This window comes from Zootoca vivipara, chromosome 7 (assembly GCF_963506605.1).
Source record: "Zootoca vivipara chromosome 7, rZooViv1.1, whole genome shotgun sequence".
In the NCBI taxonomy this organism is placed as follows: domain Eukaryota; kingdom Metazoa; phylum Chordata; class Lepidosauria; order Squamata; family Lacertidae; genus Zootoca; species Zootoca vivipara.
The window spans coordinates 54,739,315-54,754,476 of NC_083282.1; the positions used below are offsets into that span (position 1 = coordinate 54,739,315).

Consider the following 15,162-nt stretch of genomic DNA (forward strand, 5'->3'; position numbering starts at 1 on the left):
AAACACTGTCGCTGGAGACTCAGGTTTCCCCAGTGGCTACTTTTTCTAGCTACAGTTCCCTCTGGACAGATATGGCCACTGTATGTCATGCTCTGTTAACTTCCAAACTGCATTATTTCAATGGACTCTAAGAGGGGCTGCCCTTGAAGATGACTCGGAAATGTTAATTGCTCCAAAATGCAGCAGCCATATTACTGGCTGAGGTTCTGTTTAGATCTCACATAACCAGTTTTAAAACAGCTGCATTGGTTGCCGGTTTGTTTCTGGGCCCAGTTCAAGGTGTTCACATTAGTGTTTAAAGCCCTAAAGGACTTAGGTCCCTGGTATTTGAAAGACCACCTCCTCACCTACAGACCCTGCCCTATTGGTAGTTCTATTGCCCTCAGTAGAGGAGGGGTGGCCCAGGAGAGGGTATTATCTGTGGTAGCTTCTAGATTGTGGAACTCTCTCTCCACAGAAGTGTGCCTGGCAACCTGAGTTTCTGACAAATGTAGAAGATGCACTTTTTAAAATCTGGCCATGAGCAATGAGATGTCTGTTTTTAGGATCCTCCCTATTTCAGTCAGCATAGACAATATTGAACTAGACAATATTGCACCCAGGGTCTGACCTGACCTGATATAAGACAGTTGCCTACGTTCCTATGACAATCGCAGTCACTGGGTGAGGTCCTACCCCAAGTACTTTCATAAAAGAACATACACTGGTCAAAGCAGGACCTTTAGGAGTTTCCCTCAAACTCTGGAATATCCTCCCAATGGAAGATGCAGAGCTCTTCCAATCTAATTCTTATCTAATTAAAAAAAGAATGCAGTTTATTTATTTATTTTATTGTGGAGAGCAATTGGCTTTTGAATAATGCTGGGCAATCTTTTTATTTTCTGCTTACCCATGAATTTTTGCTTTTGGAGATGCGATTCTGGTGCTTTTCCATTAACCTTTTATTCGTAAGCTGCCCAGGCTACAAAAAGACAGCATGAACATTTGGATAAATGTGTAAATAAAAATTGTGTTGAGGGGCATTTTGTGGTGTCCTGCCTGTTCTTGTGCCTTTAATAACTGCACAGAAGGGGGAATAGATGAAACTGCATCCTCACTACACAACCACTCTCGGCACAGGTTTCCCTTCCATTTGGAATCTGGAAACTCAAGTGATTCTGGCCCCCTCTTCCCAGCATGAAATCTCTGTGTATTATTTTCTAACTACATCCAAGTGGCATGGTTTCTAACAGCCTAATTGTCTATGGCTATGTTTCTCCAGATTCCATCAAGCTCAGTCACTTCTCAGCACCTGCCTTTGTACCTATGGCTGGCGTGTCACTGTGGCATCATACACACTCCACAGTACTTTAAATGTATGCACTTTTGCTAATTAGGCATTGTAGGAATGTGCTGCGGTGATTATGACTGATTCAGTGCCCAAGCCTATTAAAGTATGTATTATCTTAACTACCTAGTAACATAGCATCGGTAACAGATTGCACGGCTATTGCAACAGCCTCGTGGCATGAATGTGCAAGCAGTGGTAACGATGGATGCTTCCGGTGTCTTTCCTCTGCACTATATTACATAGGATGCAATCAGCCTGAAAATATCTATACCTGTTAGGCTTTCTCTTTAAGCCTCCTACATAATTTGATTTGATACTGCAACATGTACAAATGGTGATAGTTTGGCCCTCTATTGACAGGCTTCTCACTGTTCAGGGGAAGAAGAGTCATTGGTCATCCTGTCAATATTTAGGCACACAGAGATACTGTTTCCCGGGTAAGCCGAACAATAGCACCACATTTCAGATTGATGTTAAAGCCTGCAAATGTTTTGAATCAAAATATATGGTAGAATTAAGAGAGCAAAGATGCAGAAGCCAACCTGTTCTTACAGATCCTGCATATTATCTCCTCTCCCCCAAAATGCACTGTGAATGGACAAAGGTAGACCAAATGGGAAGGACTGATCGACCTGGTGCCTTCAAGATTTTAGGACTACAACTCCCATTGTCCTTGACCAATGGCCATACTGGCTGTGGCTAATGGTAACTTGTTTTCAAACATTGAGTATGGGAAACTAAAAGTCAAATGACTCCTTTGAACAGCTCAGTCATTACTTTTCTAGCCAGCCCAAATGCAGCATCATGTGTCCTCTTTGGCCAAGCATCAACTTACCAAAATCTATTTGGGGTTAATGATGCTGCATCTCTTTGAAAAAGTCCATGCTTGTTTTATAACCCTAACGCTGCAAAGGATGAGACGACACAGCTTCTACTGAATTCCATTTCCTTTTATTTATTTACTTCAAATAATGCCACCATTTTACAACAGAGGAAGGATCCAGGGATCAGCAAGACACCGTCTCTCCCTCATTTCCTACAGAACAGGTGACATGACCAGGCCAAGGTTGTCTCACGTAACTGCTTATCTGACTCTGAAATCCACCTGCACCTCTTGTGCAGATTTTTAAAAATCCAAGTTTCAGGCAAGGCTTGATCTAGGGAATGGTTAAAAAAACTTCGCTTATACCTCTCAGATACAATATTTTAATTTTTTGTTCTTGAACCTGAGAAACATTTCATCTGTACAGGAGTCCCTGCTGTAAACAAACAGCTCAGGCTAGCTAGAAGATGACGAGCTCTGAGGGAGAGGGCTAGGCCCAATGGTGCAAGGCTCCTGCCTGAGATGCGAAACATCTTCCCCTCCATTTTGAAGTGCTCTCTTTTTCATTCAAGGAGGCAAATGGCAACCCGCAAACAGGACATCCTTTAAGAATGATTCTTAAAAGAGAGAGAGAAAAGATCCAACAACACACATTCTGGTCTTTATATAATTGCAAAGAGACAAAGGTTTAAAAGCTGGCTATTCCCCCCTCCCCACCTTTCTATTTTTTATTTTATTTTACACAGGTTTACTTCTCAAAGAAAAGGCTACAAAGGAACCGCTCGAGGCCACCTGGCCTACAAAAGGCATTTCAGGGCAGTGGGTGTATGCAAAAGTTTCAGTATGTCATGGCAAAATGCCAGGTAACCTTTTAACCGGGTTTCCAGCTAGTTTGCCTTTTTCTCTGCCTCCCACCCCACTAGCTCAGAAGAAGAGCCTGCGGTGACACTGAAGATGAGAATCCTGAAAAGGCTTTAAGTCTTAGCTAATGTAATCTGGTTTTAGGCAACAGGAAAGAAATGGCCATACACAGGAAACTGTCACAGAGGCGGTTTGGCTAATTCAAGGAACCCGTTTTCCAAAGTCACAGCTTGGGAGAAGCGAGACCAGGAAAATCGCTCTGATTCCAAGATGCAGGGCAACCGTATCTAATCAGTTCCAGCTCCTCAGACTGGCCAGATGAACATGTGCAAAAGGCAATTCAGTTCAGTCAAGCAAGGAAGTAAGGTGGAAATATCACACAGCTCTTCAGTTAGTTGCCATGCCAAAGGCCTTAGTAGGTATTTAGAATCAAGAGGAATATGGTTGCCTTTTGCCTCCTAAGACAAGTCTAAATGTTAGTCCAAGAGAGCATGCCTTTTAGGTTACACCTCCAAGCAGGAAATCGAGAACTGTAAGCTCTTCACATATATACATTACATAGCTCTCCTTTGGAAGCAAATTCTCCAAGATGGCTTGAGTTGGACCACACCAGCTCCTGTCCCAGAGATAAGGATTTCATCTACTATTTATATCCACCCCAAACATTTCCCCTCCCGCCCCTCAAGTTCTTATGCACACTTTCCTTTATTTACTTAAAACAACAACAAACAACAACAACTTTTGAGAAAGTCCAGCAAGAATCCCACTGATGATATATCCTGCCTAGAAAAGTTCCTTCTCAGCATGTGCTCCTATGTCCCATCTGGACTGAAATCATTTGTTGATTTTCTTAAAAAATTAAAATATCCCAAAGAGGGGGGTGCCCCCTATTCTTTCTCCACCCCCCCATAAGTCATTGCTCCCTTGACACAAGGAAAATGTATAAAAAAGGTAAGTCTATGGCAGCCATTTTAAGTCACAAATGAATTTCCTATCATGACTCCACCCCAAAATGCTCACTCTCCACAGGAAATTAACCCTTCATTTGCAGAGAAACTACATCCGTCCGTCCTTATTTGCAGGAAACTACATCCTTTCCGATAAACCAGGATAGAACTCCTGGAACATGCACCAATTCCCAGGGACTCCCATGGGGCCAGAGTGGTTCCAAAGACACAGTGACTGCCTTGCTGCTCCTCTTCACATGGTCCCGTGACTCCTAGAGCCCAGTTCAAACCAGCCCATCTTCTCCTGTGTCAGATCCAGGTCCCGCAGTCGGATAATGACCTCCCCAAGGAGGATGTTCTCCCAAAAGCCCTCTTCACTCAGGACACTCAGATGCAGTTCCCGTTGGTGGAGGTCTCCTTTAGGAATCCCATCATAGACAAGCTGAAAGATACAGGAAGTTTCAGGACATGAGCTAAAACTCACTCACTCTCTCCTTGGAAAGGTGGAAGAGGTAGTTGCCTAGAACAGCAGTCTCTAGCCTCTATAGCAAAAGGCTATAGTAATTCTGTGTATTCTTCAGTAATACATATGCATCCTAATGCAGACACCCATCTAGTACTGTATATATATTTTCTAACATTTAGACCAAGGGTAGAAATCTGTCAGAGAAAACTGAAAATGATAAATGCACACACGCACAATACTGAGTCTTTAAACTTGAACTAATTCAACTATGACAGCAGTCTCGATAGGAATTTTAAATAAAGGAGGGGTGTTTAACCCCTGGCCCAGGAGCATGGCCTGGCCCCAAGTAAATTCTGACCTCCCCAAGACCCCCAAATTTGACAACAATGACAAAGGGAGGGGGGATTAAAAGTAAGACAGTGCTAATGTAGGTGGCTTAAATCTTTCTGCACACCCCAATGCCCTGATGGGGAAGCAAATAACCCATTCTCTAACCTGCATGTGTGAATTCACACAATTGAGTGTATAGGATATCAACATCCCCTGCTGGCATGCTTCCGCCAGAGGATTGGCCAAGGGTGAATGTGGCTCTCGAGCCAACCCCCCCCCCAATATATTGTAAGGCTACATTGTAATAAATTGTCCATGCTGCCACTCCATAGCAACATTAATAGAATGTCAAGAGATGTATAATGGAGAATCAGTTCATACTGTCCCCTACCCTGTGATACATTAACTCAAAATATGTCTGGACTTTTTTTCTAAGCAGCTGGATCTTTCACGAGAGAATGTTGGTTTTCATAGCTAATTTATTGTTTGATAGCAACTGTGGGTCGGGGGTTTCCCCACCCACCCCTTTTTTAGCCTGTTAAGACAAGGTGTGCAGCAGCATACCATTTCATTGTAAGTAGGGTTGCATGTTTTTCTAGCGACTTTCGTTTTCCTCTTGGTGGTTTTCTGGGGGTCGGGCAGAAGGTAGATCTTAACATACGGGTCGGGATCACTGCTGTCTTGAATAGGCTGCTGGAAAAGAGAAAGTCAAGCCCAGTCGTCAGTTGTTTGCGCCACATCAGGCTGCAGAGATTTGAGAAGTTTGGCCAGTGGCTGCCACTGGGACATAGCTACAGTTCAGCACTTACCAGGCCTCGGATATGCATCACCATGATAAATAGCTTGTTGTTCTTGTAGGATACAGACAGCTTCACCTCCCCGCCCAGTTTTCCAACAGGTTGGGACCATGATGCATCTAAGAATAAGGAACAGGGAGCAGTGTTGGCATGGAAAACCACCATGTCTACTGGCAAAAAAAAGAGAGGAAAGGCACTACACCCACAGTAAAGAGGTTTTAGTGCCTTTCCATAAAGGCCATACTCTGGAAAACTTTGGTATTATTATTATTTAAAATAAAAAATACAAACAAAAACAGTAAAATCAAAATCAGTACTATATTATGCCACTGTTGTGCTTTATCCTGTTTTAATGAATACAACATCTCTCCTCTGCACTACCCTATACCTGCATAACATAGTTTAATGACTAGACTAACAGCACCATTCTGAACCCCCAGTCAGGTCCTGACACAAACTTCCAGCCTCCATTGAATAGGCAGATCCCTTCCATGGGCCCAGCACTTTCATTTTATTTGCCAAAGAATGAAGCTGTGGCTATGATCGACTTCAATTCCAAGGCAGCTGCATGAGAGCATTGCCCTCCTTCAGTACTGGCCAGCATGCGGAGCCAGAGTGTTGAAGCAGGTAAATCCTGCTGCTTGTGTCCTACAAATATTTACCAGGCAGTTTGGGTGCTGGATTGGTACCTGCAGCAACTTCGTCCCTTGGGAGGGGGTGGAAAAACGTGTACACCAGGTCACACTGCAAGAGAAGCACACCGTCAGGCCACAGTTTTACTCCAGTAGCAAGTCACCTACTTTTGATATGCCCTCTGACATGAAAAGAGAAGCTTGGTTGGGCATGTTGCTTCAATTCACATAACAACTTACTTTCATGAATCAGCTAATTATTTCTTAGGCCTCCATCTATGAAGACTCCTGCAGTTCCTTACTTGCTTAGAATGGTTATGAACAGGCATAGGCAAACTCAGCCCTCCAGATGATTTGGGACTACAATTCCCATCATCCCTGGCCACTGGTCCTGTTAGCTAGGGATCATGGGAGTTGTAGGCCAAAAACAACTGGAGGGCCGAGTTTGCCTATGCCTGGTTATGAATCTTAATACTACAGTAGCACATAACCTCAGTTATATAGATGGGAGAACCCGAATACATAACAGGCAATCCAGTTTGCCCACCCAGGCACCCAGAGGCCATCAGAACTTTCCTTACTCTCAGCTCAGTTTTTGATGCTATACTTACCAAGCAAGTTCTCTTGCCTCCTATGTGCCGAGTGTTCTCCAGCAGTGGTTAAAGAAGGTCCCTTGATTTGCATGTAGGCAAGGACAGGGAATGCTACGCAAAGCTTCCAAATGTATTAACAAAGCTTGCTAAAGCGGAATGGCAAAAAGTGTCTGTAGAATAATTCCATGGTCGGGCTTCTGCAGAAGTGCTTAGATTAAACTATTCTACACTGCTGTGTCTGCCTGCAGTTCATCCTAAAGGTCTTGGCTAATACTACCTCGTTCCTGCCAATTTACCTCGGCCACCTCAGGAGCTGCATGGATCAGATGCCAGATGTAGCCATTCAGTTCTTCTCTCCTCCTCTCAGCCACTGCTTCTCCTCGTGAGCGTCCAATCACAAACCTGCTAGGAAAGCTGGAGAATTTGGGGAGGGTGGGAGGGTAAAGAAACAGTTAGGTGTTGGGCCCAATCTATCAATGAAAAGCAAAATCTCAACCGAAGCAGAAGGTCTGACAAATTTCTTTGCTTCCAGCTGCAACAGTACACACAAATTATTTGTTAAAGGATTTCTTCATGTCACACGGATTACGGCTGTCAGATGGATCCATTCGGAGTGTTTCAGAAACAAAACTTTTGGTTAACGTCTTGTGATGAGGACCATTCACACACAAACAATTCAATTAAGCACACATATAATTTTGAGAGGCCAGTCTGCTGTATCATACCCACTGGATCACTAGCCAATCTGGTGAAAGGGATGAGAGATTCTTTCGGTTAGATCCTAAATGTGAACAAAGCCCAAGCGCTGAGACTTCCCAAGGAGAAAACGTAATTTAAGCGCACAAAATCAGGGGAGCATAAGCAAGTTTCCGGGAAATGAATACAAAACTAGTCTTCAAAGGTTTGCGATTCTTACAGAGGGTGTGCAGAGTAGAGTGCCAAAAGAAAAAGGGAGTTTGTAAACCAAAGGGGGCTAACCTGGGGAGATGTGAAGAGGGGAAGATGAGGCGCATCTTGTTGTGCAGTTCCTGGAACTCTTCAAAGGTACGCTGGATGTAGGTGACTTCAGAGGGGTTCTCTCGCTTCACCTTCACAATGTATATCTGCAAGGCAGAGAAGGAAGCAGTCCTTATGGTTCAGCAGCACCTTCTGGAGATGCTGCCCCAGCACACGGTACAACCTGCTCTTGCGCTTGAGCGCAGCCTCACGCCAGCTTCCCTAACACTGCCTCCACCCCACTGACCACCTGCTGCACCAAAATGCCTGCGGAAGGGACTCACAAAGCCCTTGCTGGGATTGAAGACTTTTTCGTGACGGCAGAGGAAGACATCAAGGATCCGGCTGGACGTCTTGATTGTGTGCACACGGGGGGCAAAGGAGAGCATCGGTCGGGAGTCGGAAGCCGCAAACTTCATCTGCGCCAGATTGTGAATGAAGAAGTTGAGCTTCGTGGCAACACTGCCGAGGCTGGACTCTATCAACCTGCGTGGAAGGATAAAACATCTGGTTTGTGGGTTGACATAGAATTGGCTGGTTTCCCCCCCTGCATTTTCAAAGACTACAACTGACCTTTCAAAAAGGACCCTGAGAACCAAGATTACTCTGCGGGAGTAGCTTTGGCACACCAAGGTGGATCCTGGCTTCCCTTTCCACCTCTCCCAGCCATCAGGATTCCCCTTACCTGGTGAAATAGGTGGTGGCATCTGCCTCAGAGTCCTGTGGTCTCAACGCATCATAAACGTACTTTAGGTCTTCAAGGTCAGAAAGCTCAGGGATCCCACAGGAGAGCATCTGGGCACCAAAGAGGCCACGGATTAGCACCAGAAAATAAAGAAATGCAAACACTCCAGACATGAGCTGTAGGAATTTCATGGATTCTGGAATGTGCCACATGCTAACTCGATTTCCCAAAACCCTCAGCTTTCTTTTAAAACACAGGAAAGGCAAGTTCCCAATCCTTTTAGTTATGGTGCATACATATCTGCAAGCAATGTCTGCTGCAGACTCAGGAACAAAAAAGGGGCCTTCGGCAATGCAATAGGAGGCTTTCGTGGTTGATGCTCACCAAGTCTCAGCGCATGTCCTTATCCCAGCACTTGGAGGGGAGGGGGAAGCACTAAAATTATTGCTTATTTTTTACTAGAACTGGTTGATTTTGATGTAAAAAAGTGGACATTTTTTATTTCACTATAAGCCGACAAAACCACACATGCAGGGCAGTGAGAGTGGCAAATAAACAATGACTTGTTAGTGAAAGTAACCTGGAGTTTGTTGTTAGCTTGCTGATCTTAACTATGGGTTTACTTTTGTGTGTGAATCCAGACATTGGTCTGGTTCATACAACATACTAAGTCAAACCATAGCTCAGCTTGACTGTAGGAACATGCGGCTCCTCATCCAGGGAGCAGCAAAGCAGCAACAAGTTCCTATCTGACAGCCTACACGTTTGTGTGCTGCATCTGCAAAGTGATTTTTGCTCTTACGCAGACAAATACTTAGCTTATACCCTTTCCTGTTTCGGATACAAAGAAGGTCTGGATATAGACTGAGAAGGTTCTGCCATGGGGGAACTGCAGGCTTGGAAGAGAGAAGGCAGTTCTTTACTCCTCAGGTCCAATCTGATGGTCACCATTGTCTCTGTCTCCCTATGCAAACCCGCCAAACTCCTGCAAAGATCAGCTGGAAATCTTTTCAGTAATAGCCATGGCCATGATGCAGTGTCTGGGCAAATGCACTGCTACTGGAGAGCAGAGGCAGCAGGAAAGTAGAAACTGGGTGTCTCACCAGGCCCAAAAGGTTGAGGAAGAGATGGGTATGTTTGCGGATCAGGTTGTAGGCCTGGCAGCAGAGATCTACAAAGTCATGGAAGCGGCTGGAGGGCTTGTCACCGCCGTTGATGACATAAGCCATGTCTGATGTGAAGACAAATGGAGCTCGGTCCCTGTACGGAAGAAATGTGCAAATGCCACAGTGATGTGGCTAATCCCAGGGACAAAAGAGTCACTATGCTTTCATTTCCGAACATACCTTAGTTGACCCAGAGAGTGCTAGATCCCATTAGATCCACACACAACACATTGTTCTGAAGGACTTTGCAACAAAAGCCACATGCTTGGTATCAACAGCAGGAAAAAGCTTGAACGCATTTGACAGATAATGGGTTTTGCATTCACTGAACAAAGGCATCACAATGTGGAAACAGATAAGCCACATTCCACCGGCAACCTGCTCCACCAAGAACATTTTGAAACAGGCTGGAAAATGTTGGACTTAGGAGGTGCTTAGGAGGTGGGAAATAGAAGCTTGTTTTAAAAAAAATCTGTAGTAAAAAGGTTGGAACTTCAAGTCCAACATTTGTAAGCCAAATTGTCAGATTCCCTTCCCAGGTAAAGCAAGTAATATGGTGCCCTGCAAAATATGCGTGGCAGGTAAAAACTTGTATTGGGTACCAACAATCTACACCCACCCACATCATTATTCATTAGCTCCTGCTGCAATGTAGACTTTAGTTTATCCATGCAAACTGGAAGCTGGCAGAACTCCAAAGGGTGTGGGGTGGAGGCAGGGGACCAGGAGAGTGACCCAGGAGAGGGGACCAGTGATTTATGGGGTTTCATGCTGCCCTCAAGGCAGGAGCCAGGGGAGGAGGGGCAGTTAGGGCAGTCCAAGATGGAGGTACATACACAGGGTGAGGCGGAAGAAGAAGAGGCTGTTCAGCAGACAAAGAGGTCAATAGACTCCCCACCATGCCCTGCCCCACTGCCTCCTAGATCCAGGAGGGTCCTGAAAAGGGAAGAGCAGTGACAATTTCTAGACAAGAGAAGTCTCAGACTGTGGGCAAGCAACCTGTCACGAGAGGGTATATAAGCCAGCCGGGGCTTATACTGTTCCACAGGGCCTAGACCTGTGGGCAGCTGCCTAGATGCTAGAAGCGTGTTTCTGTGTGTGTATCTCGAACACTGTGGAAGCTTGCTGTATGTGTTTTTGTTGTCAATAAAGAGTTAACTGTCAGGCTTGTGCCTTCCTCAGCTTAGCCCACTTCTGTGAGTCCTGTAACTCCAGGGCTCATTCCTGAACACCGGCTAGGAGTGTGCACTTGAAATGTCTTAAGTTTTTAAAATCTACCCTATTTAGTTTCACTTTGTTTTCATTTGCATCAATTTTGTTTCACATTCATTTGAGTTTCATTTGAGTTTTTTGCACTGAGTGCAAAAACCCAGCTTGCTGCTAATAACCGTGACATTTTCCATCCAAATGGCATGGCATTTTCAGGTGCTGCACTAAACAGGAACTGCATTTTATAAGCAATGTTTAAAAAGACGCATCCTATAAAGCTTCCCATTGGTTTAAATGAGAGAAACAGCTGCATTTCTCCTCCTTGTAACAAATTCTGTTTTCCATGCAAATGTTGTGGAATGTGCAGGGCTTCTACTACCACTCCAGGGCATCAGAACTGCCAGTTTTCAGGCAGATTGGACAAAGAGGACCCACGTGATTGTTGCAGCCACTGAATTAATGTTTTTCTCAGGTCATCCTTGTCGGGATCCACAGAATGCTGTGTTAGATAGTAAGTCTGCAGGCCTGAGTGTACTAATAAAGTGAAACTAGCTGATCCAACTGGCTGATGCAATACTTTCTATAGAAGTGCTGGGTCAGTATGACTCAGCAGTAATGTGCTGTCAGTTGATTGGCTGTTATCGGTTTAAAAGGGAAACCTTTCCAGCAGCGAGTGTGGTGTAGAAGGGTGTGGCCAGTGAGAGGTTTAGAGAGAGAAGTCTTCCTACATGCCTTAAGGTGCAGTCAGATACCCTGCTTATTTGTATGAACTGCTCGTGTATCATAGCCTGTACATATTTGTATATAGCTCACAATAAATACACTGCACTGAAGAACCTGGAACTCTGAGCATTTCTGCTAAAGCGCCGTGAAGGCCTTACACACAGGAGTTCCAGGAATATATCAATTTGCAGAAATATTTCTATGTGAAACTACAGTGGTACCTCGACTTACGAACGACTCGACAACTGAATTTTTTGACTTATGAATGGGGCAAATGGCCACACGCTTACAAATTTCTCGACATCCGAAAGGAAACCGCAGCGGTTTTAGATAGGGTTTTTTCGACTTACGAATTTTTAGATGGGGTTGCTTCGACTTACAAACTTTTCCGTTTCCAATGCATTCCTATGGGAAATCGTGTTTCCAATGGCGCTTTTTGACTTACGAATTTTTCGACCTACAAAGGTGCCTTCAGAACGGATTAAAATCGTAAGTCGAGGCACCACTGTAATGTGAAAAACTGAAACAATTAGTTTCATAGTGAAGCTAATCTATGTACTAGTTTAACTCCACCTTCGTTTCCAAAAGTAACATACATGCCCGCCCCCAGCACCGATAATTCAGTCGGCCACGCACACACAGCCTCTCTAGTTTGCTTAGGGTGCTCACCTCTTGATGTTGCCAAACATCTGAGCATGGCCCAGAAACCTGCCAAAGTCAATGTGGAACATGTGCCCTGTGGTCTTGAGCATGATGTTGTCGTTGTGCCGATCACAGATTCCCAGCACGTAAGTAGCTACACAGCAGCCAGCGCATGAGTAGATGAAGTTCTCCACTGCCTGGCAGATGAAGAGGGATGTTATTAACACAGCAATGTGAAAAGCTGAACAGGAAAGCAGTAGGGCCAGACAAAATGCTGGAGGGAATTTTTCTGAAAAAGGTTCCTGCATTTAGGGTCATCTAGGAATATTATATTACCTGCCTATATATTTAATATATACTACTCTGTTTTCTAGAACACCCTGGGAACTTGAGATGACGGAAAGGCACCTAAATCTACCTTGAGGTAACCTACCCTTAGTTGTATTTACAACTGGCATTCTACTGTGCTCTCTTTGTTTGAAGTCAGAACTTGTAGCCAGGCTTTTTCAGTACAATGGAAAAGCTCCCTACCCCCAAGCCACATTTCATATAATTCTGAATAACAAGTGAAAACATTTATGTTTACACAAGATTTTAAGATTAAAATGCTTGCTTGTTGCTTATTTACAGTGCACTTTAGCTTCCCGATGTTGTGTTTGTGATCTCCCTTGCGGCCAGATGTTAAAAACCGTTCAAATTTTAAATAAATAAAACCAAGGTGGCATCTCTCCAATCCAATGTTTTGCTACGGAAACAAAGAAAAATGTGGGCCTGCAAGAAAAGTCAGGTGCACACCCACAAGTCCCCATTGCAATGCTTCCAACTTTGCTTATTGGGGTTGGCATTTGTATTGGGAGACAATGGAGGAGTGTGCCTTTGGGGGCGAGGTTAAGCTGCGATGGAATTATTAAAACCACTAGACTCAACAGAGGGCACAATGGGTTTGACGTTAGCACAATCTTTGATCATGACTCGGAGCTGCCTGGCTTTTTAACTTAAATCAAATGATGTTATTCTCGCTCTCTTCACCTTCTCGTATTCATCCTCTTTGGGGTTGTGCTTCTGCAGCCAGTCTGCCAGGGGACGATCCTTGAAGGAGCCTGTCACCCCATGCTCCACCTGGATCTTTCGTAGAGTCTCTGCGTTAGGAATCATCTCTACCATCCCTGTGTGAAACACAGCAAATGACTACAAGATGGGCAATAAGGGCCTCTTTCCTTCCCCCATCTAACACACATAACCAACAAAGAACCCAACTTAGACTGGTCTTTTTTTTTTTTTTTACTGTAAAATGTTGAATCATCTTCCTCTTGCACGTAAAATGCAGCCTACATTTAGAACAGGTATGGGAAATTCCCATCACCCCTACCAATGCTGGCTGGAGCGGACAAAGCTGATGCCCAACATTATCTGGAGGGCTTCTGGTTCTCCATCCTGGATTCTGATGTTCAGAGAAGCAACCACTACTTGCAATGGCCAAGAAGGGAACTCTACGGTTCTTCCAAAGTCCAGGCTGGACTACCTGCCCATGATCTCTCTAGAATGTTAGAGATACTTGCACAGCAAGCCTCAAAGGATGGCATTATGGATAAACAATGTTTCTGTCATCGGCAACTTACTGAATTCTTTTACTAGAGAATGTTGTGGGGGCTATTTACATACCGTACTTGATTTTTTAAATAAATAATAATAATAATTTATTATTTATACCCCGCCCATCTGGCCGGGTCTCCCCAGCCACTCTGGGCGGCTTCCAACAGAAGAATAAAACACAATAATCTATTAAACATTAAATGCCTCCCTGAACAGGGCTGCCTGTATGGTAGTGCTATATTTTAGAGAAGGGCAGAGGAACCTCTGTCCCTCAAAGGGTTGCTGGACTGCAGCTCCCATCAGCTCTGGAGCACACAGCCAACAGTCAGGGTGATGGGAATTGTAGTCCAACAGCTGGAGGTCCATATGTTCCAAACCCTTCTTTCAAGGGCACTTGACTTTGATTACCAGATACTGAGGGCAAGCAGGTTTTCTGGCTATTTACTGTAGGGTGACAAATTAAGAGGGATTTTTAAAAAGTTCTTGGCCTTCATCCAGAGAAGAGATATAGAACCTTGGTTATCTATCCCAGCCCTGAAAGCATTGCTCCAACAAATTTCTCAAAGAACCTCACACTAGCCTAAAAACAACGTGAGCACAGCTGAGGAAGAGGAACTGTAAAAGTTTCATTTTGCATTTTTATGAAAACTTACCTCGACCTCGACCAGTAGAAAAACAACGGTATATGACCATGCGCATGTCCAGATCTTCTTGCACCCAGATCTTGTTCATTATGCGGATCATCTGCAAAGTTAGCATGTCCTGCCGGAGGTCATCTCCGCACTGTGGAGAGTGAAACAGCGCAAGGCAAGAGGCAGTACTGGAAATCAAATCCCTGCTTCCAAAACCTTTTATTTAAGTGTGGAGAGGCAATGATGTGGATTCCCAGAGGTTCTGGAAGCTATTTGGAAAGAGAGTAGGTTCCTGATACCGGTATATAAGACCCTGGAGAACTACTGTTTGGCAGGTAGGTTCAGGGGGACTGGGGAAAAGAGGCTAGAGGTTAAGAGAACAGCTTGTTGAAGCGTGGAGAACCTTTCTGGCTCCTGGGGTCAAGAGTCCTAGGCCTGCATGCCAAATTTGGTCCACCTGTCAATCACCTGATGTTAGATGATTATGCACTTTGAAGTCCCAAAGTCAGCAACATGCATGCAGGCTTTATAAAATATCCTTTGTCTGAGGCTATGGCTTTACTGCCCACCTGCTGTGGGTAGTAGAGCTGAAGCCTGCTTAACCTTGCAAATACAGTACACAACAAGAAACACACATTGAAGCTCCTAGCCAGTGACATTGGAGCCCATTCATGCTTTTTTTCATGTGTGCATAGTTTATTTTTCAAGCCTGCTTGCCACAGACTAAAAACCTCTAA

At 44.5% G+C, this 15,162-nt stretch overlaps 1 protein-coding gene across 2 annotated transcripts in view; it reads right to left on the bottom strand.

The window, feature by feature from the left end:
- Positions 1–15,162, bottom strand: part of PIK3C2B (phosphatidylinositol-4-phosphate 3-kinase catalytic subunit type 2 beta) — a 97,792-nt gene continuing 82,630 nt past the window's right edge. Inside the window, exons 21-32 of one of the 2 annotated variants that reach the window (XM_035121409.2) lie at positions 14,447–14,576; positions 13,230–13,366; positions 12,228–12,397; positions 9,564–9,720; positions 8,461–8,570; positions 8,060–8,261; positions 7,758–7,882; positions 7,076–7,193; positions 6,217–6,298; positions 5,567–5,673; positions 5,322–5,450; positions 1–4,403 (exon numbers count right to left, since the gene is read on the bottom strand). In XM_035121409.2, coding sequence (XP_034977300.2) covers positions 4,215–4,403; positions 5,322–5,450; positions 5,567–5,673; positions 6,217–6,298; positions 7,076–7,193; positions 7,758–7,882; positions 8,060–8,261; positions 8,461–8,570; positions 9,564–9,720; positions 12,228–12,397; positions 13,230–13,366; positions 14,447–14,576 — 1,656 coding nt within the window. In that variant the 3' untranslated portion in view covers positions 1–4,214. The remainder of the gene's footprint in view (positions 4,404–5,321; positions 5,451–5,566; positions 5,674–6,216; positions 6,299–7,075; positions 7,194–7,757; positions 7,883–8,059; positions 8,262–8,460; positions 8,571–9,563; positions 9,721–12,227; positions 12,398–13,229; positions 13,367–14,446; positions 14,577–15,162) is intronic. The other variant, XM_035121407.2, reaches the window with a different exon arrangement.